Here is a 27,456-nt window from a genome sequence, read left to right on the forward strand (position 1 = left end):
TTAAATACAAGTGAATTTTAAAAAACAAATTGTAGATTTTTTTTTATATATATATCACAACTTAGACTTCAACTGATCTTTCATAAATTTAAAGATAGGTGCCTACGGTATGTAGGAAATTTTATGTGGTTAAATGTTACGGATAAACATATGGCTGTATTAAAAGTCAACTAGAATATACCAAACATAGGTAATTTACTAAATATAACCAAATGAATATTTGAGCTAATACCCTGATTGTGCATGTTTGCACTCTGCTTGCATGTAGGATGGTCCCACAGTGTGTGCTAAAGGTAATACTGCACATAAATATATACTACACAATGGTGGTTTTGGGGATGGTCACAATGTATTAACATTATATAAAAGAGAAGCGAGAGGGCAAAACTGTAACCATACCATTACAGCACTCATGGCTGTGGAATATGATATACATAAGTTCTGTATAGAGCTAATAATAAGCTCTTTACTTAATAGTAAACTGATAAGAGGAAACAACACAAAGAAACTCTGCACTTCAGATTCAACTATAGAACAATACTTCAATTAGAACACAAAGCTTAATGAGATAATATTGTGTTGGATGACACCAGCACCAGCACTAGCAGTAGTCGTAAAGATCACTAACCCTGTGCAGCATTATAAAAAGTTTGTGGCAATTCTCCTGGCTTTCTTCCCCGCTGGTTTTCAGAGGGAAGTCCAGATAAGGTTTGGATATTCCAGGGATTAAAAAATGCACCATGGTCCAGTGATCTCTCCACGTGTTTTGCAGAGGACTGTCCCTCAGAAGCAGTCGGTTCTGGCTGTGAAAAAGGATGTGGTTAATATATAGGAGAGAGGGATATAAATTAGATAATTATGGGTCTTCAGTTTCATTATGTTATGTAGCACATGCAGAAATTCAGTCAGGATTTTCCAAATTGCTTATGCAGCTTTCATGTTGTAGTACAACTACATGATGGGGATGAATACCACCGATATGAAAACCTAAATAAACCTTTTTCTTTTTCTTGGTTGTCGGCAATTCTCCATTAAATGTTATCATTATTTTATATTAGGATTGTTGTTTTCAAAACACATAAGATATCTATTACTGAATACTTCATTGATACAGCTAAAGAGGGCAAACCACTATCTTCTCTCTAACAGTAAGTAATTAAATTACAGATGTAACTGTTGCTATTGCTATCCATGAACAATAACAAGACCTATATGTACTCCCAGAAACAAATATCAAAATGTTTGCATAACTTATCGGTGGCAGCAATAATAGAACTCAGTTTATCCAACAATATTTAATTTCAAATAAAACATAGTAGCCCCTAATATACTGGATTGTGTTCTGCAAAGGACATGTGTTATCTGTCAATGTTTTATCTTTTTGCCCTCTCTATTTCAGCTAAAGAATTAACAATACATTTGTTTTCCTGGAAGAACAGAGATACACATTATATTTCATGAAGAGTGCCCTTGATGTTCAAATATTGCAATCTAGGTTTCCCCACAATCACATTTATCACAGCACCTAGGGAGATTGAAGATGGCTTCCCAGTGCTTCTCAGTCATGTTTCGCAGTTGATGAACTTCATCCAGGACAAGGTATTTCCATCTCATCTTCATGAAGGCCTGGAGTCCCTTGAACAGCTGCTTGTAAGAGGTGATGCAGACGTGGAAGTTGTTGGGTTCCTCCCACCTCTAAAATATATACAATACAGAGATGCAAAAGTCAGTTAAAAGAGATTATAAAATTAAACGAATTCCTACCACACACAACAATATATAAGTATAAACATAATACATTTTTTGTACCTCTCAATAGCAAAACCATACCTAAGACATTCAATAAAAATTGAAATGCCTTGTCTATGTCTTTTAAGCAAAAAAATTCACAAGACAGCCTGCCCACACCAATTCACCGTAGGGTAGTCCTATACTGTACATACTGTCTGGTATAAGAAGTGAACCTCACCTGCTTCTCTCCTCATTCACTTGGGGTATTTCCCAGATACTGCAAACTGAGCGTGGAGGAGAGAAATCACCAAAAGGGGATAAACTACACTACTTTTCCTATACATCTTTTGAAAGTTTGCAGTATCAGTACAGTACAGGACTAGCCTTATTTTTAAACTTTTTAAAATTCAACAAAAAATACATATCAGTTACAGAAAGAAACAAACTAAAAATAAAACAAAACAAGGAAAGCTCGGGAAAATATAAGGCCAAAGTCTCAGACCTAGGGGCCGATTCAATTCTGCCACAAATAACACGGCACTAACAATATTACCGTTAATACGGTAATTTTAACCTGGATTTCAATCCAGCGTTGAAATTACCATATTAAGGGTAATTATGCGCAGTGTTACCGTAATAACAGTAATACTGCTAACGCTGCGTTATTCGTGGCAGAATTGAATCCCAGAGTCCTGAGTTAGCACACTCTGCCAGCTACACAACAGTTCTGATTAAAAGTAAGCAGTCAGGAAGAACCAGCCACAGTTACCAGCAAAGAGGTGCTGCAGCAGCAGCTACACATGCCACCCAAAAATAATCAGTTCCAGATGCCAGTCCAAGAGTGTGATTTTGGCAGTAACTATTCTCCTACAATGTTCTGGTGAATGTCTGGTGGCCAAGTATCACCAGTAATCCAAGACATATCTGTAAAACCAACCTTCTGACATGGTGGTAAAGTAAGCCCATCCTGTCATTAGCATATTCCCAGTTTGTCATACTATAGTGAAGCTTACAAGCAATCTATGCTTTACCTGTCTCTTTTTTCTTAGCTCTCTCTGTTTGCCAAAATATAACAGCAATTTTAAGCCTGGGCACCATCTTTTAAATTCCAGCTCCCACTTCAGAATTTTACAGCTTCTAACCACAATGAGATGTGGGCCCCAGTTACCTATAAAAGGGAACAGAAATACTTTGGTTAACACGGATTCTCTAGTTACCAAGACATAGATAACCCGACATGCGACACGCAGTTTAATAGATCGTCTAGGATCCTGACTTCACAGGCTAGTTTGACTGAAGTAAGTGATAGTGAATCTGTGCGTTTCTCAGTCAGATGTGTTTAGTCTGAGCAGGGAGACTTACCACCACCATAATAGCCATATTCAGCCCTGTATGTCTGGAGTGTGAGCTGGATAATGATTGAGGTTATGCAAGATGATTACATGATAGAACACAACTATTAATAACTAGTTACAACATACAGAAAGTTAACAAGCAGTAACCGGTGCGCATAGCAAATCACATTTCCTTCCATTTACAAAAATAATGAGAACATTCAAAATGTTAAACAAATATTGATGATAAACAATAAAATTCAATTTCTACATCCTATTACGATTAGGTTCTTCCTTTGTGTAAACCCCATTGTCTGGTATTTTGTGTATTGTTGTATTTTGAAATTTGAAAAACAAAATAAAGTCTTTAAAAAAATAAAAAATTCAATTTCGATTTCCTCACCTTCATTGCTGGCCAGGTGCGCCATAAGAGCAATTGCCTGTACATTCTTGCCCAGTCCAGTCTCATCAGCGAGAATACCATTAAGATTTTTCTTGTACTGTTTTGCAAGCCAGTCTAGCCCCACCTGCTGGTATTCCCGAAGAGTACCATGAAGCAGATGTGAGGACCGTGGCTTCACCTGAAGAAAAACAGACATGGGGGTAAATGTATCAAGCTGAGAGTTTTTCGGCGGGTTTGAAAAACCAATCAGATTCTAGCTATCATTTATTTAGTACATTTTACAGAATGACAGCTAGAATCTGATTGGTTGCTATAGGCAACATCTCCACTTTTCAAACCCGCCGGCTAACTCTCAGCTTAATACATTTACCCCATGGAGTCTCGATAGTGAATAAATGTCTTTACTTTTGTCAATCTCATACTTTTCAGTTCAATACTGGATGAAAATGGTTATAGTATTGATTTTAAGGAACACAGGAGGGGTTTTTTTTTTCTACTAACAAAGAACGGCTCAGTTTTTGTGCATGGCGACTCCAAATATAACATTTAGGAATTATATGTAACATAGCTCCGCTCAATAATGGAGAAGAGTTGACCTCCAATACTTCAATGGTGATGGAAAAGATCAGGGCAGGGAAAGAGCGACACAATAGGCCACATAGTAATGATTAATATCATTATCTAAATTGTGCGACTGTGCTCCGTCCAGAATCCTCCACTGGCCATGCCAGGATGGATGCATAAAGCGCCTCTCCGAAGGCAAATACGGAGACAAATGTGAAATGTACAGCTCCTTCCTCCATATCTCTCACCAGTCAGTCAACGCTTAGCTTTCACCAACCAGGTTCAAGTTTGCCCATAAAAGGAAATGTCTGATTGGTTGATATGAGTTACCCCACTTTTGCCAGCAAATAATTCCCATAAACGAAGTAACACATATATAGGATGCTGAGCTAGGGGCAAAGCAAAAGGAGTACATTTAATTTTGGATAAACCATGCTGCAATGCAGGGGTTGCAAATTAATACATTTTTCAATGTGCAGGGAAATACTGGCTGCTTTTATATATAGCACATAAATTCTGGACAACTTAATTTTTATGTGGAAAAGGAAAAGACAGTTTTTGCTGCCCTTGCGTGTCTGGCAGATGTTAAAAGTTTGGAGGTTTCTTAAGGGGAATCCTATACCCTTAATAGTAATGCTAAAGTACAGGAAAACTGACTCCTCCTTTGTGCAAATGGAATAAGTTGCTTATAGTGGTGCAATCAGTAGGGTCACTGTGTATCTGTGTCTATAGTAAAAATACTAGATAGTGCAAACGAGTATCTCAAAACATCACTAAATGCACGTTAGAATAGACACAAAGGGCCTAATTCATGTCTGAACGCAACTTAAACATAAGGCCCGTGTCTATAGAGAGCATGCAACTTGGGCATAGTTCTGCCCCTGTTAAAATCCAAGAGTATCTCAAGAAACACTTCGATTGAAATCTGGGTGGAAAGATGCTCGGTCTACGGAATTACACAACATACACTACGGAAACAGACGTACGCCCCAACATGAATCAGGTCCAATGATTACAATAGTTCTGAAAAGTTTGTGTGATAAGTCTGTGCGGTCTGCTTGTATCTGTAGTTTTAATCTTACATTGCTACACAGTACAGTTAAAAGAATTCTTTTGATATGAGATAGTTCTTCACAATAACAGCAATAACTTATTCCATCTGCACCTAGGAGGTATACTCTCTCTTTCTGTGTACTTTAGCTTTATATTTACACTATAGTTCATGTAGGACAGACCCAACTCTAAGACTGTCTGCATATTTTAAAGATCCCCCCTCGCAGTCTAACATGATGTTGCAAGGTGCAAATTTGCTCCTGTTTTTGCTCTGATTCTAACTCAGCATCATGCCCATAATCCCACAATATAAATGATCAAATAAGGTATTGATATTAGACTATCACATTATAAGAATAATTACTGTTCACCCCACTGTCTCCTACTTTCTATTTTGCTAGGTAGCATAATATCATGAACAGGCATTTTACAATCATAACCCTTTTGTAGAAACATAATTCTTTTTGCAGCTTTAGCAGAAAAAGAATTCTTAAAATTCTTACTGCACATGTAATACGTCCGCTTCCACTCGGGAGAAGTAGTTCTGCTGCCCTGGCAACATCTCCAATGTCTCTGGTGTGTTTCCTGGAGCTCAAAAGTGCGGGACTTGCCCTGTCAGCTGTTCTAAACTGGTCACTACCAAGCAAAGAGTCAATGAGAACAGTATGTTTCTGGGACATGTCTGGATCTCCTGTTAGCTCTTTCATATCTGCAAGAATAAACAGTAAAAGGTTAATAAAACATTAAAGGAGAATTTCAGTATCCTAAACCATTTTTAATCTGACCCCTTCTACCCCAAACAGTTAGAAACACAGAATTTCCCCCTTGGGGAGTCTTGTGTTAAAGGTTTGGAGATAATCAATAAAACAAAAATAAATAATAATAATAATAATAATAATAATAATAATAATAATAAAAAAAAAATCCAAACAGAAACGGATGCATCCTCACTCCAGGTTACCTGAATCCGCTTATAGCTCTGAAGGCTTTAATCCATACATAGCTCTTTAATAGTGTTCTATACCTGTAATTACCAACTGCCAGGAACTGCTTCTCTGTCTGCCAAGAATTAGCACAGTGCCTACATATATGAATATATATATCTACCAATAGCTTCAATTGTTATTACGCTGACTTACGTTTCCATCATCCCTTAAAATGGAAGCTCGTTTGGACAGGGTCATCTTTACCTTCTGTTTCATGTCATTTATTTGTATCACAATCCCCTCAAAGCACAGCCCTGAGTACTATGTCTGAGCTTTATATATAAAGTAACAATAATAAGAGGCTCTATTGAAGATCAGATATTGCTTCTCCCGTTCCCTGTGAAAATGAGCAGGCTGCAGTGAGATCCTACTTCAGGTAACAGTGGAGAACTCCACCACCACCCACTTACTATACACGGACAGAGGGTATGTTTTATTGCACATGGAAAAAGAAAATCACAAAATAACTAAATTACACATACCTTGGCTAGTTTGTCTCCCTTCTTCATTTTTGGTAAAACCGTGGGGCCAGTGGAAATTCTCATTATAAGCTCCTTCATATTCCTTTACTAAATCATCTAGAGGCAGATCGGCTATAAATATAGACAAATGTAACATGTAATGAGTACGATGAGCAGAGATTGGAAAGCTATGTATAATGTACACAATTAAAAGAACAGTTCCATTATAAAACAAAAAACAAATACCACTCCCCAATAAATTAGCATGGTGAGCATGGTAGTGGTGAAAGTAAATGTAACACTGCAAATTGCTTCTGAGTAATTAAATACTGTATAGTGCAGCTGCAGAGTTTACTGTGCAATGTCAGTAGCATTACTAGTGTTGTCAGTGTTTTCCTTCGCATTTTATTTTGCCTTTTGTGCTACAACAAAACTTAAGATACAACCAATTTTTAATTTGTTTGATTAAAGCATTATAAACAAGGCCAACAAGTCCAAGTACCTTCCCGGATCAATTCAGTTAGTTCGGCCTGGTGGTCAACATTCCCTTCTTTGGTCTCTTGCTCTGCAATAGTTTCCTCTTCATCATCTCCTTATGAAAGCAGCAAAGAAAGTAAATTTCAAAAACAATTTCATTTTTGTTTTATTATATTCCAGATATAAAGCCCCCCAAAAATATGTCCAGCCAAGCATGGAGTCAAAAATCATAAGGCAAAACCAGAAAGTAGAGCGCATGAATTTAAACAAACCCGATTCTCAATGTTTAGGAAGTAATTTCAGAGCTTAGACCGGGTTAAGATCACAAAATATGGTGCATTTACGTGGTTATGCTGAGTTGCACGTATATTAAGAACTAGCAGTCTCCCTCTGCATTAGATTACTGTTAATGCAGGGGGATGGAATGCATTGGATCCCCCACAAAAGCCACATGCAGCATCTATGACATTCTGGGCTGGTCACACTCTAACAGGGAAGCCCTGTTTCTTTTTCTTTTTCCCAATAAATCCAAAGGAAAGAAAAAAAGCCATATTAACAACAGTAATAAAGTGTATCAATGAACCTTATACAATGAAGTTCATTGAGACCACACAAGGGATCTAACCAATCAGAGCAGCTTTGTTACACTCTAACCAATTAGAGCAAACAGCTGTCCTGGCCTTTCAATCGCGTCGGGGCTCCGCACGGAGCAGTTCAGCACCCTTAATTTTTTTTTATCCTTTGGATTTACTGGGAAAAGGAGAACAAATAATCTCTGTGTAATAAAGTGGAGAATGAGGGGTTGGGGGAATACTTATTTAATTAAAGGATTATTTTCTACAGCTTCAGTGTTTTTTTTTTGTTTGTCTTTTTACAGTGCTATCAGGGCTATTTTTTCGTAGAGAAGGAGCATGCCAGGGCAGTGGTCCACTATAACTGGGGGACCTATGTGCTGCTGTTCTCCTTCTTATAGTGTGACTAGTCCAGCCTATGATTGCTATATGGTTCATAAACAGTGGCTATATGACCTCTGATTGCACCACTGTTTACTGTATTTTAGCAACAACGATGAACATTTATGCTATGTATTATTGTCTGAATTTTATTTATATTTTATTTATTTTTTTATAAGAAAAAACTTTACTGTTGTTTTTTAATTAAAATTACAAAGTAGTTTGTGTTAATCAGTGGTAACAACTCCAGAGTAAATATACTCAATTCTATAATGTAAAAAATGAAAGAGCCTCATTTAGAGTTGCACAAATTCTGTGTAAACATAAATATAAAAATACAGCTAGAATCGTGTTCTACTGTGTGTATAGTCAGTTGTACGTATATTAAGTTATGTGCAGCTGAAAGTACTCTAAGTATCCAGCCAAATGAAGACACGATTGAAGCAGTTACATTAAATCCACAGCAGATATTTGTTTATTAAATCACTATCAATAACTTGATATTAAAAATAAATATAGCTCCGCCCCTGCAATCTCCACAGTGACTGAATCCACTACACCAGATGATAGCTGGGGTGCACATACCTTTTCAACACGGACTTTCGAGGCAGCCCTGGATTACCCATTCTTGTTAAGGTCTAAGGCTCTGTGTGAAGCTTTATGTTATTTAAGAATAGCACTTTACCTGCTTCCCAATTCATTTTTGCAACTTTGCCTTATATGTTATTGATGAAAATAAAAAGATTTAAAAAAATAAATAAACATACACAACTCCCCACCCCCCCCAAAAAAAACAAAATAAAGTCTGTAAGCAGCACCAGTGATTATAGCCTGGGATGGATACAGCTAAAGAACAGGATACTATAAGAGAGAAAAAAAAAGGGGCGCAGTTTCCAACAATATTATTTATTATTCCATTGGAATGAAATATATAAAACAAATAAAATATGAGTTAATACTCTATAGATCCAACTGCGCCTGAAGTGCAGTTGGATCTATAGAGTATTAACTCATATTTTATTTGTTTTATATATTTCATTCCAATGGAATAATAAATAATATTGTTGGAAACTGCGCCCCTTTTTTTTCTTTTTTTATATGTTATATTGACAGTTTGGATATCTGTTTTAGGGAGCTGCGATCCATCATTATATGCCATTTTTTATGATTCTTAGCGCCTGAGTAACCCTTGTGTATACTATAAGAGAGACCCACAGCTGAATTCCCTAGGGATATCATGGGCACAAAACAAAATTCGACCACACCGCTTTCCAAAGAGAATCAGAGCAAGTGCAGAACAGCACTGAAACTTTTCCCCACTCCCCCGGGCAGTGGTGCTGGGATAATGTGTAAATGTGAGATTATATTCTGCCATTTACAATTTACCCTGACCCCCATTGTCCATGGGGTTGGGCAGAGATCTAGTGCTATTCACAAGGCAGGTTTTTACTGGTGGTGGCAAGCATTATTCTCCTAGGGAATTCAGCCCTGTACTAACCAGGAAGGGACAGGCTTACATTAGGACAAGGAAACCCTGCCCAACCCAGCCTGGCATAACCTAGTGCTGGTTGCAGCTTTTGCTGATGGAACCCACAATGTGTGTCCCACCACACATACATGGTAAGAGCATGCACATGCTCTTACTGTAAATCAGTTGCACTTGAACACCAGCCCACAAGTACAATTTACGCAAAACCAAAAATTCCACATTGCACCTTGTGTCCAACTCTAAATGAGTCCTAAAATGTGAAAAATCACCAAGGGGGTGAATTATTTTGTAGCCACTACAATACACAATCTGCCAAGGAATAATAAGTTTTCTGTTAATTAATTGATTCACTTTCTGATTTTATTTTTCACTTTGTGCAATACACACACATCTCATCTCTCAAGCAGTTGGAGGCGTGAACGTCGTAATCTATAGAGGCACATTTCGCAATAAAATCTTGTGTCTCATGTCACTACTCTATGTTGTTAACATACCATGCTCATTCCACAATCTCTCTATTGCTTCCTGTTTGATCCTATTCCGCACATCAAATCATGAAGATGCCTGTCACATGCAGCCCTCACTAACACATGAATGGACACTGATTCCCACAAGATCAACACACTCATCTCCTGGAATGCTCTATGCTGCTGTGAACATTTGATCTGATTTACTGCAGGATTTTCTACCTCCCCTCCTGAATCTGGGAACAACATGAGGAGTAGGAAGTGACGACTATTAAGAAAAAGGGACTCTGAAGCTGGTTAAAGGCATTGTTTAAAAAAAAACAAAAAAAAAAAACAATTTCACAATTACTGACCTGTCCAAAAACTCAGTGTTGCCAATCAATTTAAAAATAAAGGATGGCTATCTTGTGATAAGTTCTCAAATGTATTTTATAATTGTGTACACATTTTATAACTGGATATCAGACAACGTGAAAAAGTTGTTAGAAATGAAACATTTTTTTATATAGGGAAAAATCTGCTACGATATTATGAGGCAAATTTTCCAGAAAACACCTTGGGCCTCATTCATTAAGTAAAGCAAAAAAAATGAGTAACTTTGCGCCTTGGCAAAACCATGTTGCACTGGAAGTGGGGGGGGGGGGTGTAAATTTAAAATGTGATGGCAGATTTAAATTTGGGGTATGGAATGCCCTAGAACAACTTTAAATGTCAGTGTACAAATAAAGGCATCAAGTATTTGTGTGCTACATGGAAAAACAGCCAGTATTTAACTTATGTTTAAAATAATAAACTAAGTTGCACCCTTTGCATTGTAACATGGTTTGTCCAAGAGAAAACATACTCCTTTTTTTGCCTTATTTTCCTTAATGAATCAGGCCGCTTGTGTTTATACCAATGCACCTATATTTTATGGCTGATAATATTACGCTAGAAAGAGTTGAAACTGGTAATCTATCATAACATTATCAGTCATTTATATGGTCTTTGTTTAGTCAATTACATATTTACATTCTTGCTATCCTGTCATGCAATCTGTCATGCTAATAATACTTTCTCTGGACTCATACTCTATGCCAGTACTCAAGTGTCAGTATCAACAAACCTTCTCCGTCACTCCAGGAGGAACTTGCTTTTCTTTTTCTCCAAGACGGTGAAATCTGACAGGAAGCAGCAAAACATGGTCATCTTCCGTTTCAGGTTATATCTTTGTAGCATGGCTATTTTTGTTATTTAAAAGAATGAAGTGCTGTTCTATTTCTAAAAGAAAGACTCAGTGCACAGTTTCATTATTGTTGCAATATTTCAAGCGGTCATTTAATAGCCTTTATAAATTGCGAACATGTAATGTAAGAGCGCACTATAAACAAAATATATAGGGGTTGTATGTATAGCAGGAAGTAAAAAAAACCTGATACTGATAAATGATAGAATTTGACTACTTACTTTTTTGTTTCCATGCTTGTGTTTCACACACGCCTCTTCAATTGCTTTAAGTGGGCCTACAAATTAGCACATATTATCAAGTTAGCTTACAACTGAAGAATGCCTAATCAACAAATAAAAACTAAAACGAGTAAAACTAAAAAAAACTAAATGTGAAAATTTAATAAACAAGTTTAAGTTAACACAAACTGGAGTTTTTAATGGAGGAGTACACTTTTGGCACAGGCATAAGAAACCATGAGGATAACACTGGATCCAAATTCAGAGACACAAGTTAACCATGGTCAATGTCAGATCAGATTCAGCAACAGTCAGGCAGATGGAGCACCAAATTAACATCCAAGAGAAAAGTCCAACGCCAAAACCACAATCGGGGCAGGCAGATAACAGGAAAGATCAGGAGACAGATAGGATCCAAACACCAGAGAAACACAAGTCACAGTACACACATGACTCTGACAAAATCTATCATGGGCACAGGACAGCATGAACCTAACATCTATCCATTACTCAAGGGGGCACACACATCAACACATCCCAGTACAGTACAGTACCCAGCAGGTGCGCCAAATACAAGAGAGTGTTTTGGCTGCGCCTGCAGCGGCCCGGCCTAACATATGCCCCCCACCATGAGGTGGTGCCTCAAAACCAAGCCACAAAGTTTGCTAGGATTAGCAAATGGATTTTTTTCACAAGATGATTAGTATGAAGATTCTAAGTATTTATCCATACCATATCCCTTCAATCAGACTGTGACTTGATTAATGCTTCAAGGTCTATATAAGGTCCAATTTAGCGGTAGGGATTAAAAACTTGTTATATTCCTGATAAAAAGTCACACTTTATCCTCATTTTGTTATTTAGGAGCTATAGATCTGGATTATTGGCCACTATTTTCTCAGAGGATAGTACTTTTTCCTATTTTCTAAAACCTCTTACTAGATTTTAATCAATCAAATTGTCATAGAGTTTGCTTCAGGTAAACATAATGTAGATGATAATAAGAAAGACTTTGAACACCCATCATAAATACAAAAGAATGATGAATGTGAAATATTATATGGCAAACTCTGCCCAAGGCATGGAATTTGACTAATTTGACTGCTGTGCAAAGACACATATCTACTGTTCTAAATCTTGGTTCAATCTTTGTGTTTTCTCATTAGTTTGGGCATGATATGCTGATTAGAAGGAAATGTTTGTACCTACTATATTACAGAAGGTTAATAAGCTGACAATAATGACATCATTGACATAGCCTATAAGTGAATACTTTTCAAAATCTGCACTATACACCTCGTTCAGACTATGCTTTCAGGAAACCTATGTATATTCATGACATGAATAATAAACAAATTGGCTGAATGTTGCGCCAAACGTATATGTGAAAAAGAACAAAAGTTTACTGAACTGATCAAAAGTCACCAGAATCACTAAATTAACTTGTGACACTGATAGACTTAGGTACAAATTGCAATAGGAAAGGGAAGCAATTCCTCTGCGAGGAGTTTGCTTAAAAATGTTGATGGCACAAGAGTTAAGAAAGGTCTCGATATCTGTTTGAAGAGCAGGCCACCTACAAAGTAGATGGATGGTCTTATTAATACCTGCAAGCTCTTTCAATCTTGAATTGTGGGAATGGAAATGAGATTAGTGGGAACAGATAGAAATTTGGTAAAAGCAATAAGTGGAGTTGGCTCTTCAGCAACACATTTTCCAGAAAAACATGGGTTTAAAAACGGATAGGATTTGTTTTCTGGGAATTACCTAAATCTTTTCAGGAGAATCACTGTGGTCTTGTGAAAAGTCGCATTGGCTTTTAAATTCTTCATATTGGGACAATAAATGATAATAAAACTGATCAGGAAAAGAAAACAGCCCATCTTGGCTTCCTGTTCTATGAATTAATTCTAAGTTCTTATGAACCATAAGAAAGATTTAAGGATGGATTTAATTTCTGGGAATTATTCTTAACGTTTTTAATAAATTCCCCATATTAATTGGAGAATCCCGAAAAGCATTGAATTACTTTAAGATTAACAGGTCTGGCCAAACTAAACGATACCTTTGTTGGATCCAAAAAGAATCCCTCTCCCAAACTAATTTTGCAAACCTAAAATATACACTTCTCTAACTTAGCATATAAAGGATTTCTAATACAAGTTTGTAGGCTCAAACAAACATAATGTCTGCACTGAGTTATAGAAGAGAAAATTAAAATATCATCCAAATAAATTATGACAGATCTACCTAAATAATATCTGAATATAACAATGACAATATTTTTGAAGACAAATGTTCTTACATAAACCAACAAAAACATCCCCAGATATTCGGAATGTTGAATGTCATCTTCCATTGATCTCCTTTCCAGGATTGAGTTATAAATCCCATGAAGGTCTAACTTAATGAATAACTTGATCCTTTCACTTTGACTAAAATATTCAGAAATTAATGGTAAGAGGTATTTGTTTTTACGGTGACATTATAGGGTCACTGCAAATTTTTATGTACAAGTAACGCCATGTATATGTTTTCTTTTATGCAATTTTTCACACATATTAGCAGGCATAACTCTGGGAAAAAGATCTATGGAACAGTCATAGGTCCTATGAGGACAGAGGGCTTCAGCATGGTTTTACAAAACACATCAGCAAAATCATGGTACTGAAGATGTCACTTCAAGAGTAATTGTGGTCAAGCATAAAGGAGGAAGAATGCAAATCTGATAACTCTCCTGACTAAGTAATACCTAGTTTACCTGTATATGCTTTAAACAAGGATATTCTGAACTTAATGGATATTCCGGAGACTTTGTAAAATAAAAATACACAGTTCCAGAACAAAGACAAATATTTTTCAGTGAACCTTCCACAGCTAACATTATAAATCATTCCTTCCAAGGGTGGCAGACCAGTTACTGCTGCTATCTTGTAAGAGTAGGCAAGTCTCTCCAGCGGGCTTCAGTAGACATAAAGACAGAAATCCTTGCGTGCACAGGAAAAGGCCTAAGGGCATTGGTCAAGTACAAGCCACCAGTACAGTTCAATGCTTCTTGGCAAGGATTTCACACGACTCTGGAACTCTATTGGAGGGATGTGATACCATTCTTCCATGAGGAAGCCTATCTGATGTTGCTGGTGGTGGAAATTGCTATCTCAAATACTGCTCCAAAATCTCCCATAGATGTTGATCAAGATATCCCAACTTGACTAAAATTTAGTGAGTGGTTTACATTATGTCATGACTGCCAGGATCATCATAGCATTTAATGACTACTACATTAAGGAAGTGTCATCCTGAAACATTCCACTCCCATTAGGATACAAATGTTTCATCACAGAATGAAGGTGATGACTTATAGAGCCTCTGTATTTATTGCCCTGTTAGGGCTGAACTGGACCTAAACCAGGACAAGTAAATGCACCATAACAGAGCCACCAAGACCATGTAAAACAAGCCTATGGAATTCTTTTGGCAAGTTCCACACATGTAGTCATGCACTTGTTGAGAACAGTGTGAAATATGATGCACGTGACCATATCACTGTTTTCCACTGCTAAAATGCAACCTCTATTTTTTGCACCACTTTACTATTAATGGTGCATTTTAGATGTAATAAAGGATTAATACAGATATTGTATGTCTCTGAGACGTTCCCAAATGACTGTACTCGTTGGCACTGCTGATGAGCATACACTCGTTGCTCCTACATGCTGGAAGCTGACAAGTCCAGGTGGTATGTATTTGTGACACAGTCCCAGCACTCGCTTTCCTCTTCATTACCTTCCAGGACTGAGCAAGTTCCCAGCACCTCTGCTGCCCTTGTCACAGCGCTCTTTGTGCTGTAGCAAGTGCACTGTGATTGCATCATAAACTGACCAATATACATGCCCTTACACCAGTACTCAGTGTACTATGAGAGTGAAAACAGCCTGCAATGGAAAGGTGTGTGAAGGAAGGGGAATTATTATGCTGGCACTTTGGTTAAAGACTTCTCGTCCACTCGTCACCCCTAACGTTTTGACACCAAATGTGAAACATCAAGAAACTAAGTAATCTTCATCGCTGTAGCTCCAGTGAAAGATGGCCCAACAATCTCTCACACTCACTGAGGTCTCTTTCTATGGCCTTGGTGGACAAAATATTGCACAACTGAGGCTGCACAGCATTTTTTAGACATGATCCTAAAGCATGATGGGACACTACCTGCTTCTTCATAAGAAAGCATCTGCATCAATATATTTAGCATCCCTCATTTACTCAAGTGTTTCCTTTATTTAAGCTGTATTTGTTAGCCATCTTTTTCAAACAATACATTAGGCAATATTGAGCTCAGTTACATGTTTTACATGTTTTTAGCCATTGCAAATACCCTGAGGTCCCACTTACCTTTCATAGCGTCCATATTTAAATTCAGCGCTTTCCTCCTTTTTTCTTGAAACTCCATTTGTAATTTAATTTCCACAACCTATAATAAGCAATGTACAAAAAAAAATTAACATTTTTGTCCCATCCAATTGTTTTATAGGGTTACAATGCACATAATGTATAACCATTGACCAAACCTCTGTTCACAACACCGAGGGGTATATTTACTTAACTGCGGGTTTGGAAAAGTGGAGATGTTGCCTTTAGCACCCAATCAGATTCTAGTTATCATTTATTTAGGACACTCTACAAAATGACAGCTAGAATCTGATTGGTTGCTATAGGCAACATCTCCACTTTTTCAAACCCGCAGTTTAGTAAATATACCCCTGAATGTGGGATGTATCTAAAATGTGACTAAAACACTTACAGTGCAATTCCCTTCACTTAGCCGATCATAACAGTATTAACACTAGTGGTGTGACAAGCTATTCTGTCACCAAAGCCAAAGATGTCCAAATGTGCCATCCCCCTCCAAGTCAGCACAATTTAGTTTACTCCTTTATTTACATGTTTACCAATTGTGCCTCCAAGCGCTAGGGCCAGCAGTAGCTCTCACATTATATCAGATGTGACACCACAAATTTTTGGAACAGTGATCCCTCATGATATGCAAACACAGTGACAGCTGCCTCCCTTGCCTGGGCCGACTCATACTGAGCAACACTTTGTTAAGGGTGTAATTCAAAAACCTACTTGTTCAATATTGGACCAGAAATACTCAATCTCTCTAGCAATTGATGCAGCAATGCGCTTCAGTTTTTTCTCCTCTTCCTTCCTTGCACGCTCGTTGTTTACTCTCTTTTCTTCATGATAACGTGCAACTGTTCTAACCAACTATACAGGGAAAAAAATATATAATTTTGTAAACAACCAAACCAAACAAGACCAAATAATCTATCTATCTATCTATATATACATATATATATATATATATATATATATATATATATATATATATATATCTGCTATATGCGTTTGAGTAGCAAACTATGTGTTATCTTTTCATTTCCAGCTTACCCTCTTTGCACTAGCCACTTTCCACATATTCTCCTGAGCAAAGTCTGCAGCCATCCACTGCATCTCTTCTAGCAGGTAGTCCCATTGAGATTTGGGCCTGGATGGTTCTTGCAGCTTGGGAAGCCTTCTCAAAGACCATAAACCTTCCTTGCGAAGTTCTGCAATGCGCTGATGGACAACGTTTTCCTACAAGTAGTCCATAACATATTGTAAAGTCTATTATGAGGGAGAACAAGTATGTCTTTATCTAAAAGTTTGAAGATTTTGGGTCCCCATTTATACTCTTTTGTGACTTACTCTTGGCAAAAAGAGCTTTATTCCATGGTGTCTAGAAATGCTATGTGATATATTTAAGGATATCTATACCAACTAAAAAAGGAGAATTTAATTTCTTACAGTAAACTCCATCACAAGACACAATGAACCCTCAGAGGTTCCAGTGGCAGAGATAATATCATTTTCGCTGTGATGTTAATGAAGTGTGAGGTCTGATAAAATAAAGTATTACAGTTTACATGATTATGAAAAAAACGTCCATATTGCTGACAGTACCAGTTTTACCTGTTCGGCCAACTTGTCCTGTGAGTTCTCTGGTGTGGATCCAGTTGTATTCTGTACAGACGTCTGCACTTTAATACCCACTGTTCCTGCAGTTCCTAAGGCTTTGGAAACTGGGGAAGATAGAACTTTGTTTGTGGTTGAGTTGGTTCTGTTGGTTGGCAGAGAGAAGGATGCGATTGGGTTACTGGTAGAGATAGCAGCTGGAGCAACAAAAGAGCTGTGCTGAGAGTTGCTGGTGAGCCGTTGTTGTGGAGACTCTGAAGCTGGCCTCATCAAGGTGACCGTCTAATGAGAAAGAACATATTGCTTTTACCAAATGTCGTCCATGGAAAAGCATCTCTCTTGATATATCTAGCTGGCACGTAGTAAAACAGATTAAGCATTGGAGGTAGGATAAAAAGGACAATGAGGATAGATAAAGGAATAGTAACAAGAAATAGCAGCAGTGGTGCCCACTCATGTTGCAACTTGACCATTTTAGCATGACCACTGTACTGGGCCAAACAACCGGATCTCATCTTTTTGACTAAAAAGATGACCCATATGTGGCAATGGAGGGTTCAAAGAGGACATCATTTCACCTGTTTTTCTGTCATGCCCAATATCATCATCATCATCATCACCGTTTATTTATTTAGCGCCAACAATCATGCAGCGCTGTACAGAGAATATTTTGTCCCTCACATAAGTCCCTACTCCACTGTAGCTTACAGTCTAAATTCCATAACACACACATATACTAGGGTCAATTTGTTAGCAGCTAATTAACCTACCAGTATGTTTTGGAGTGTAATTCCATAGGATAGGATTGTGATTATGTATAATAATTACTTTGGAGTGTACGAATGGTACACTATTGGTCAAATTGACCGACCAATGTGACTGCGGTGAAGAAGCCTCTTATAAGGTATTACTCTGATGACAATAGTATCTTTCATACCTGTTGCTGAACTGTACTTTGTGGTTGAGAAACAGTTATGGGCATCTGTGCATGAAATGCTGGCTGCAGCGACTGTGAGATCTGAGAAGGCAGCTGATTCTGTGAAGAGGCCTGGATTGGGACACCGGAGGGCTGTGTTTTAACCTGCAGCTGGATTTGTCCCTCTGTGATTTGTTGCTGCTGCTGCTGTGCCAGGTGCAAGGCAGTAGGAAGGGAAGAGATGGGAATATTGGGGGCCTGCACCCTACCAGGTAATTGAGGAGGAGGGGTATGCAGGCTGGCAGCATTCTGCACAGGGGGTCCCTTGGATGGATCATATTGTTGTTGGCTTTGCTTCTGTCCTGTTAACTGTACAGTCTGAGGAGTAGGAGGCATTCCCCCTAGACAGAGGATATAAATAAATAATCACATTTCTGTATGGAAATGGAGAAGCAAAATATCCCACCAGTATAATGCATGGTGATTAATTATATTATCATGTCTCATGGAAGATTTGTTGGCTTATAAAGATGGCAATACCTTGTGCAGTGGGCATAAGTTGCTGTAGGGGTACCCCGGATGCCACCCCTGGATGTTGGAAAACCATACCATGTCGTGTTACATCAAGGCGTGGTCTCTTGCTGGGATCTGCAGTGATTAAAAACACTTCTCTTATAATAAGCGACAATCGTTTCATCTGGTCCATCTAATTGTATTGTCATAGCAGGTACTAATTATTTAGGAACAAACTCTACTTGGTTAGAGAAAAACAAATCAAAACTATTTCCTACCCAGATGTTCTCTGTTACTATAACACTTTACTAGAGTTAAAGTTACTAGATCAATGTGTAGGCATTTGATATGTGGACTAATTTACTATGATTCACTACAAATCTGTGGGCTGAATATACCAAGGTAAAAAGATTAAAAACCATAGAGGAACTCTAACTTTGGGATCACAAATTTAGCTTTTTTTTGGTCATTGATTCTTGCTAGTAATTTAGTGGTAAATGTATATGAGAGGTAGGACATTTTCAGATTTCAATACAAGTAGCATTATCAGGTGATCAAAGAACAGATCGCTGTAGACATACCTGCTTGTGTTAGGGCCTGCTGTCTTTTAAAGGCTTCAATATCTATTGCGTTTGCTGCTCCTACTGCTCCGCTGCCTGCCATAGATTGCTATTTGTGATAAAACACAACACATACAATACAAGTTAAATAAAATACTTGTTAAACAAATCCAGTATTTACAGAAAAATGTCAAAGTAAAGTCCAAAGTCTGTCAAAGTGTGTATCCTGTGCAGTACATTTATCCTTCCTAAAACTAAGTGCAGTATACAATATAGATTTACACTGTTGTACAATAGGAAGTATAGTTTGCTTATTACAAGCGCACATAAATAGCATATGTGTAAAACTGTCATTTAGGACGGACACCTTTAGTAAAGTATGTTTAAGTAAAGCAAGTGAATGTTAAATTGAAGTTCCATGTTATGAAAAATCAAAAGAAAGAATTTGAACCCTTTATTACTGTTGTTTTTAGAATTCCACCTTTTGGGTGGAACAGTTAAAAAAGTAACTTCCTCCCCTCTTTGTACACTTACCGGAAGTAAGGGGGTTTCTGCGTTGTTCTCGATCCCTGAAAAAACTAGACCCCAATGTCTTCAGGGACCCCAATAGTGCAGAGGATGGCAGACCCAGAAGAGTGATCCCCAGACTTCCAATGTAGGGAACACGTTTTAAAATTTCCACCCAAAAGGTGGAATTATATTTTAACATTAATATCTATTTTGATCTGCTTGGTACCCAGCAAAAGAACAATCACTGTCTTTAAACTCTTGTGAAGCATTAATTGAATGAAACAAAACTACCCAGAATTCAAACATCTGAACACAAACACCTATACATCATCATTATCATCATACCATTCATTTATTTATGTAGCACCACCAAATCTGCAGCACTGTACAGAGAATATTTGTCATTCACGTCAGTCCCTGCCCCATTAGAGCGTACAGTCTAAATTTCCTAACACGCACACAGACAGACACACACAGACTAGGGTTAATTTTGTCAGCAGCCAATTAACCTTAACATCAGGAATGTCAATCACAATGACTCAGTACTGGGACAATACCAGATAAACCAGCTCAGAATCTTACAACCAATAATTAGGTATGTAAATAAGGGGATGCAGAAAATAACTGAAAAACAGTAGATCATTTTTTATTGTATTGCTATGAAGATTGCATTTATAGTATATTTGCTCAAGATATACAGACCTTTAAAATGTTCAGAATCAGATTAAATATTTATATGCTTCAGTACTGACTTACAGGTTATGTGAAATTGTTCGCTTTACATTTTTATGTATTTCATTCTTACTTGTTTTGCATGCTTGGAGACTGTACAATCATATTCTACAGTGCACACCAGGTATTTGAACTCAATAACATCAGATTTCATAATTGTTGAAGACCATATAGCAACAATGGAAATCCTGGAGCTATTCTGTTATATCATAAACCTGTATCCCAAAACAATAGCACATACACAGAATTACAGGATTTTTTATTTGAACTTGACTGTAGTAATGGACACCAGTGTTTACATGGTAGTATATATATATATATATATATATATAATATATATATATATATATATATATATATATAATTATATATATATATATATATATATATATCCTAAATAATGGTGTTTTCATTTCCACTCTTGTTTAATGCATTGTAATAGGGTTAGACATTTTAGCACAATGCACAGAATCAATGCCAGGAACCATGAGGCAAAACTAAGGTGCCAAATGCAAGAACAACATAAACCTGAATTAAGTTTAAGAAAGCTTGGCTATATTATTCTCAGAGACAGCAGCAAATATACAAATAGGACTTTGTCCAGTATACTGTGTTGAAGTAAGCCATAGACAAAATATAACCAGTTCTATTTATTTGTTAAAAGTGGACTGAGATAACCAAGAGCAGGTCTTACTAAAGTAACAGAGTCAATACACATCCAGGGTAGATATCTACACTACTGGTTGGTCAATCAAAAGAACAGGAGGTGTACAGTTAACATCAGTCAAATGTTTTCAGCAAGCAATCACACAATAATCCTCTTTCTTGCTACTACTGAGCAAACTAACAAGCAATGATCATGAAGTAGTTATTAAGAAAACAAATGACTTGTCAGTTTGGTTCCCATCAAAATAAACATAGGATATAACATTTCCTATCCTTACAGTGAAGAAGTTGGGGGGGGGGGATTTGCATTTTTTCATATTTGAGTAAATGGGGAATTCATTTTCCCACGGTCCCTATATAGGACTGGTGCACATCTGATAGCCTGTGGAAGCCATGTTTTGTGGTCCTGGACAGAAATACTACATTTGGATTTGTGTTCTAGCATCCCGGGACACCTTGAATCTGTCATACGGAGACATGGTTTCTCCCAGTCCCCGTCTCCGCAGTGAGACCTGCCCATTTATCAGTGAAAACAGGCAGCAAATCGGCATGAATGAGCTGCACTCTGAGTAGCTGCCAGACTGCTACTGTACTGCTGCAGAGCTCAGTCACTTGAGTTAGACATTATCAAAGTCTCATCTTGTGATGAGCCCCCTCACCATAGAACAAGAAAGTAATATGCACGGGATATGTGATACACATCAAAGGGTGGGAGAGAAGAAATGTGTTGCTATCTGCATTGTTCTGCAGATAGAAATGTTTGGAGGTATGTTCCTATTCACTACTGCTCTGCACAGTAGAGGTGAAAGGATGCCGCACTCACCTGCGTCTTGTGCGCAGCAATGAATAGATCTTTGAGAGGAGGGGGTTAAGCGGTTGCCTAGAGCTTTTGAAATACTAGACATGTTCCCAGAGGTGTGGCCTTACCCCCATCATGATATGGTCATGCAGCCCATTGTAACATGGCCACACCATCTTAAAATGTGTATCTACTTGCTACGCCGCAAAGTGTTACTACAGAGGTGAGGAGAAGTATGGGAGAGGGATGTAGAAGAAATGTGATACTACAGAGGTGTGGAGAAGTATGGGAGAGGGATTTAGAAGAAATGTGTTATTACAGAGGTGAGGAGAAGTATGGGAGAGGGATGTAGAAGAAATGTGATACTACAGAGGTGTGGAGAAGTATGGGAGAGGGATGTAGAAGAAATGTGATACTACAGAGGTGAGGAGAAGTATGGGAGAGGGATGTAGAAGAAATGTGTTATTACAGAGGTGTGGAGAAGTATGGGAGAGGGATGTAGAAGAAATGTGTTATTACAGAGGTGAGGAGAAGTATGGGAGAGGGATGTAGAAGAAATGTGATACTACAGAGGTGTGGAGAAGTATGGGAGAGGGATGTAGAAGAAATGTGATACTACAGAGGTGTGGAGAAGTATGGGAGAGGGATGTAGAAGAAATGTGTTATTACAGAGGTGTGGAGAAGTATGGGAGAGGGATGTAGAAGAAATGTGATACTACAGAGGTGTGGAGAAGTATGGGAGAGGGATGTAGAAGAAATGTGATACTACAGAGGTGTGGAGAAGTATGGGAGAGGGATGTAGAAGAAATGTGATACTACAGAGGTGTGGAGAAGTATGGGAGAGGGATTTAGAAGAAATGTGTTATTACAGAGGTGTGGAGAAGTATGGGAGAGGGATGTAGAAGAAATGTGTTATTACAGAGGTGAGGAGAAGTATGGGAGAGGGATGTAGAAGAAATGTGATACTACAGAGGTGTGGAGAAGTATGGGAGAGGGATGTAGAAGAAATGTGATACTACAGAGGTGTGGAGAAGTATGGGAGAGGGATTTAGAAGAAATGTGTTATTACAGAGGTGAGGAGAAGTATGGGAGAGGGATGTAGAAGAAATGTGATACTACAGAGGTGTGGAGAAGTATGGGAGAGGGATGTAGAAGAAATGTGATACTACAGAGGTGTGGAGAAGTATGGGAGAGGGATGTAGAAGAAATGTGATACTACAGAGGTGTGGAGAAGTATGGGAGAGGGATGTAGAAGAAATGTGTTATTACAGAGGTGTGGAGAAGTATGGGAGAGGGATGTAGAAGAAATGTGATACTACAGAGGTGTGGAGAAGTATGGGAGAGGGATGTAGAAGAAATGTGATACTACAGAGGTGTGGAGAAGTATGGGAGAGGGATGTAGAAGAAATGTGATACTACAGAGGTGTGGAGAAGTATGGGAGAGGGATTTAGAAGAAATGTGTTATTACAGAGGTGAGGAGAAGTATGGGAGAGGGATGTAGAAGAAATGTGATACTACAGAGGTGTGGAGAAGTATGGGAGAGGGATGTAGAAGAAATGTGATACTACAGAGGTGTGGAGAAGTATGGGAGAGGGATGTAGAAGAAATGTGATACTACAGAGGTGTGGAGAAGTATGGGAGAGGGATTTAGAAGAAATGTGTTATTACAGAGGTAAGGAGAAGTATGGGAGAGGGATGTAGAAGAAATGTGATACTACAGAGGTGTGGAGAAGTATGGGAGAGGGATGTAGAAGAAATGTGTTATTACAGAGGTGTGGAGAAGTATGGGAGAGGGATGTAGAAGAAATGTGATACTACAGAGGTGTGGAGAAGTATGGGAGAGGGATGTAGAAGAAATGTGTTATTACAGAGGTGAGGAGAAGTATGGGAGAGGGATGTAGAAGAAATGTGATACTACAGAGGTGTGGAGAAGTATGGGAGAGGGATTTAGAAGAAATGTGTTATTACAGAGGTGAGGAGAAGTATGGGAGAGGGATGTAGAAGAAATGTGATACTACAGAGGTGTGGAGAAGTATGGGAGAGGGATGTAGAAGAAATGTGTTATTACAGAGGTGAGGAGAAGTATGGGAGAGGGATGTAGAAGAAATGTGTTACTACAGAGGTGTGGAGAAGTATGGGAGAGGGATTTAGAAGAAATGTGTTATTACAGAGGTGAGGAGAAGTATGGGAGAGGGATGTAGAAGAAATGTGTTATTACAGAGGTGATGAGAAGTATGGGAGAGGGATGTAGAAGAAATGTGATACTACAGAGGTGTGGAGAAGTATGGGAGAGGGATGTAGAAGAAATGTGATACTACAGAGGTGTGGAGAAGTATGGGAGAGGGATTTAGAAGAAATGTGTTATTACAGAGGTGAGGAGAAGTATGGGAGAGGGATGTAGAAGAAATGTGATACTACAGAGGTGTGGAGAAGTATGGGAGAGGGATGTAGAAGAAATGTGATACTACAGAGGTGTGGAGAAGTATGGGAGAGGGATGTAGAAGAAATGTGATACTACAGAGGTGTGGAGAAGTATGGGAGAGGGATTTAGAAGAAATGTGTTATTACAGAGGTAAGGAGAAGTATGGGAGAGGGATGTAGAAGAAATGTGATACTACAGAGGTGTGGAGAAGTATGGGAGAGGGATGTAGAAGAAATGTGTTATTACAGAGGTGTGGAGAAGTATGGGAGAGGGATGTAGAAGAAATGTGATACTACAGAGGTGTGGAGAAGTATGGGAGAGGGATGTAGAAGAAATGTGTTATTACAGAGGTGAGGAGAAGTATGGGAGAGGGATGTAGAAGAAATGTGATACTACAGAGGTGTGGAGAAGTATGGGAGAGGGATGTAGAAGAAATGTGATACTACAGAGGTGAGGAGAAGTATGGGAGAGGGATGTAGAAGAAATGTGTTATTACAGAGGTGAGGAGAAGTATGGGAGAGGGATGTAGAAGAAATGTGTTATTACAGAGGTGAGGAGAAGTATGGGAGAGGGATGTAGAAGAAATGTGTTACTACAGAGGTGTGGAGAAGTATGGGAGAGGGATTTAGAAGAAATGTGTTATTACAGAGGTGAGGAGAAGTATGGGAGAGGGATGTAGAAGAAATGTGTTATTACAGAGGTGATGAGAAGTATGGGAGAGGGATGTAGAAGAAATGTGTTATTACAGAGGTGAGGAGAAGTATGGGAGAGGGATGTAGAAGAAATGTGTTATTACAGAGGTAAGGAGAAGTATGGGAGAGGGATGTAGAAGAAATGTGTTATTACAGAGGTGAGGAGAAGTATGGGAGAGGGATGTAGAAGAAATGTGATACTACAGAGGTAAGGAGAAGTATGGGAGAGGGATGTAGAAGAAATGTGATACTACAGAGGTAAGGAGAAGTATGGGAGAGGGATGTAGAAGAAATGTGATACTACAGAGGTGTGGAGAAGTATGGGAGAGGGATTTAGAAGAAATGTGTTATTACAGAGGTGAGGAGAAGTATGGGAGAGGGATGTAGAAGAAATGTGTTATTACAGAGGTGATGAGAAGTATGGGAGAGGGATGTAGAAGAAATGTGTTATTACAGAGGTGAGGAGAAGTATGGGAGAGGGATGTAGAAGAAATGTGTTATTACAGAGGTAAGGAGAAGTATGGGAGAGGGATGTAGAAGAAATGTGTTATTACAGAGGTGAGGAGAAGTATGGGAGAGGGATGTAGAAGAAGTGTGTTACTACAGCAGTGAGGAGAAGTATGGGAGAGGGATGTAGAAGAAATGTGTTACTACAGAGGTGAGGAGAAGTATGGGAGAGGGATTTAGAAGAAATGTGTTATTACAGAGGTGAGGAGAAGTATGGGAGAGGGATGTAGAAGAAATGTGTTATTACAGAGGTGAGGAGAAGTATGGGAGAGGGATGTAGAAGAAATGTGTTATTACAGAGGTAAGGAGAAGTATGGGAGAGGGATGTAGAAGAAATGTGTTATTACAGAGGTGAGGAGAAGTATGGGAGAGGGATGTAGAAGAAATGTGTTATTACAGAGGTAAGGAGAAGTATGGGAGAGGGATGTAGAAGAAGTGTGTTACTACAGCAGTGAGGAGAAGTATGGGAGAGGGATGTTGAAGAAAAGTGTTTCTAAAGAGGTGTGAAGAAGAATGGGAGAGGGATATAGAAGACATGTGTTACTAGAGAGATAATGAGAAGAATGAGAGAGGGATGAAGAAATAATGTGTTATTACAGAGGTGAGGAGAAGTATGGGAGAGGGATGTAGAAGAAATGTGTTATTACAGAGGTGATGAGAGGATGGGAGAGGGATGTAGAAGAAATGTGTTACTACAGAGGTGTGGAGAAGTATGGGAGAGGGATGTAGAAGAAATGTGTTATTACAGAGGTGAGAAGAATTATGGGAGCGGGATGTCGAAGAAGTGTTACTACAGAGGTGAGGAGAAGTATGGGAGAGGGATGTAGAAGAAATGTGTTATTACAGAGGTGATGAGAAGTATGGGAGAGGGATGTAGAAGAAATGTGTTATTACAGAGGTGAGGAGAAGTATGGTAGAGGGATGTAGAAGAAGTGTGTTACTACAGCAGTGAGGAGAAGTATGGGAGAGGGATGTTGAAGAAAAGTGTTTCTAAAGAGGTGTGAAGAAGAATGGGAGAGGGATATAGAAGACATGTGTTATTAGAGAGATAATGAGAAGAATGAGAGAGGGATGAAGAAATAATGTGTTATTACAGAGGTGAGGAGAAGTATGGGAGGAGGATGTAGAAGAAATGTGTTATTACAGAGGTGAGGAGAGGATGGGAGAGTGATGTGGAAGAAATGTGTTACTACAGAGGTGAGAAGATTTAAGGGAGAGGGATGTAGAAAAAAAATCTGTTATTACAGAGGTGAGGAGAAGTATGGGAGAACAACGTAGAATAAATGTGTTATTACAGAGGTGAAGTGAGGTATAGGAGAGGGCTGTAGAAGAAATGTGTTACTACAGAGGTGTGGAGACGTATGGGAGAGGGATGTAGAAGAAATGTGTTATTACAGAGGTGAGAAGAATTATGGGAGCGGGATGTAGAAGAAGTGTTACTACAGAGGTGAGGAGAAGTGAGGGAGAGGGATGTAGAAGAAATGTTATTACAGAAGTGAGGACAGGTATGGGAGAGGAATGTAGAAGAAATATCTTACTACAGAGGTGAGGAGTGGTATTGTTACGATTCAGATACTTGCATTAATCCTGATTAGCACAGGCAGACCAGAGGCGCGGAGTCTAACAGATTCCCCGGTGTTCACCAAGAACCGCCACAAGGCGGGATGGGCTTAGCTGTCAGGAATCCACAGGTTGCGGCCTTCAGAATTGCTCAGAATTGGTCCGTTCGGTGAGTCCACTAGACTGCGGGTGATAAGCC

The 27,456-nt window shown here is 38.5% G+C and overlaps 1 protein-coding gene across 5 annotated transcripts in view; it reads right to left on the reverse strand.

Annotated features, from left to right (window-relative positions):
• LOC142161511 (E1A-binding protein p400-like) overlaps nt 1–27,456 on the reverse strand; it is a 123,860-nt gene that overhangs the window by 64,976 nt on the left and 31,428 nt on the right. For 4 of the 5 annotated variants that reach the window (XR_012693423.1, XM_075217202.1, XM_075217196.1 and 1 more), the window contains exons 3-18: nt 19,390–19,477; nt 18,836–18,961; nt 18,317–18,696; nt 17,377–17,661; nt 16,816–17,001; nt 16,492–16,632; nt 15,757–15,835; nt 11,365–11,420; nt 11,024–11,078; nt 7,035–7,124; nt 6,554–6,664; nt 5,589–5,794; nt 3,469–3,646; nt 2,763–2,899; nt 1,526–1,695; nt 629–803 (exon numbers count right to left, since the gene is read on the reverse strand). Coding sequence is in view for 4 of the 5 variants with exons in the window: in XM_075217202.1 (XP_075073303.1) it covers nt 629–803; nt 1,526–1,695; nt 2,763–2,899; nt 3,469–3,646; nt 5,589–5,794; nt 6,554–6,664; nt 7,035–7,124; nt 11,024–11,078; nt 11,365–11,420; nt 15,757–15,835; nt 16,492–16,632; nt 16,816–17,001; nt 17,377–17,661; nt 18,317–18,696; nt 18,836–18,961; nt 19,390–19,477 (2,463 nt within the window). In the remaining variant the exon portion in view is untranslated. The remainder of the gene's footprint in view (nt 1–628; nt 804–1,525; nt 1,696–2,762; nt 2,900–3,468; nt 3,647–5,588; nt 5,795–6,553; nt 6,665–7,034; nt 7,125–11,023; nt 11,079–11,364; nt 11,421–15,756; nt 15,836–16,491; nt 16,633–16,815; nt 17,002–17,376; nt 17,662–18,316; nt 18,697–18,835; nt 18,962–19,389; nt 19,478–27,456) is intronic. The other variant, XM_075217210.1, reaches the window with a different exon arrangement.

This window comes from Mixophyes fleayi, chromosome 1 (assembly GCF_038048845.1).
Source record: "Mixophyes fleayi isolate aMixFle1 chromosome 1, aMixFle1.hap1, whole genome shotgun sequence".
Taxonomy (NCBI): Eukaryota; Metazoa; Chordata; class Amphibia; order Anura; family Limnodynastidae; genus Mixophyes; species Mixophyes fleayi.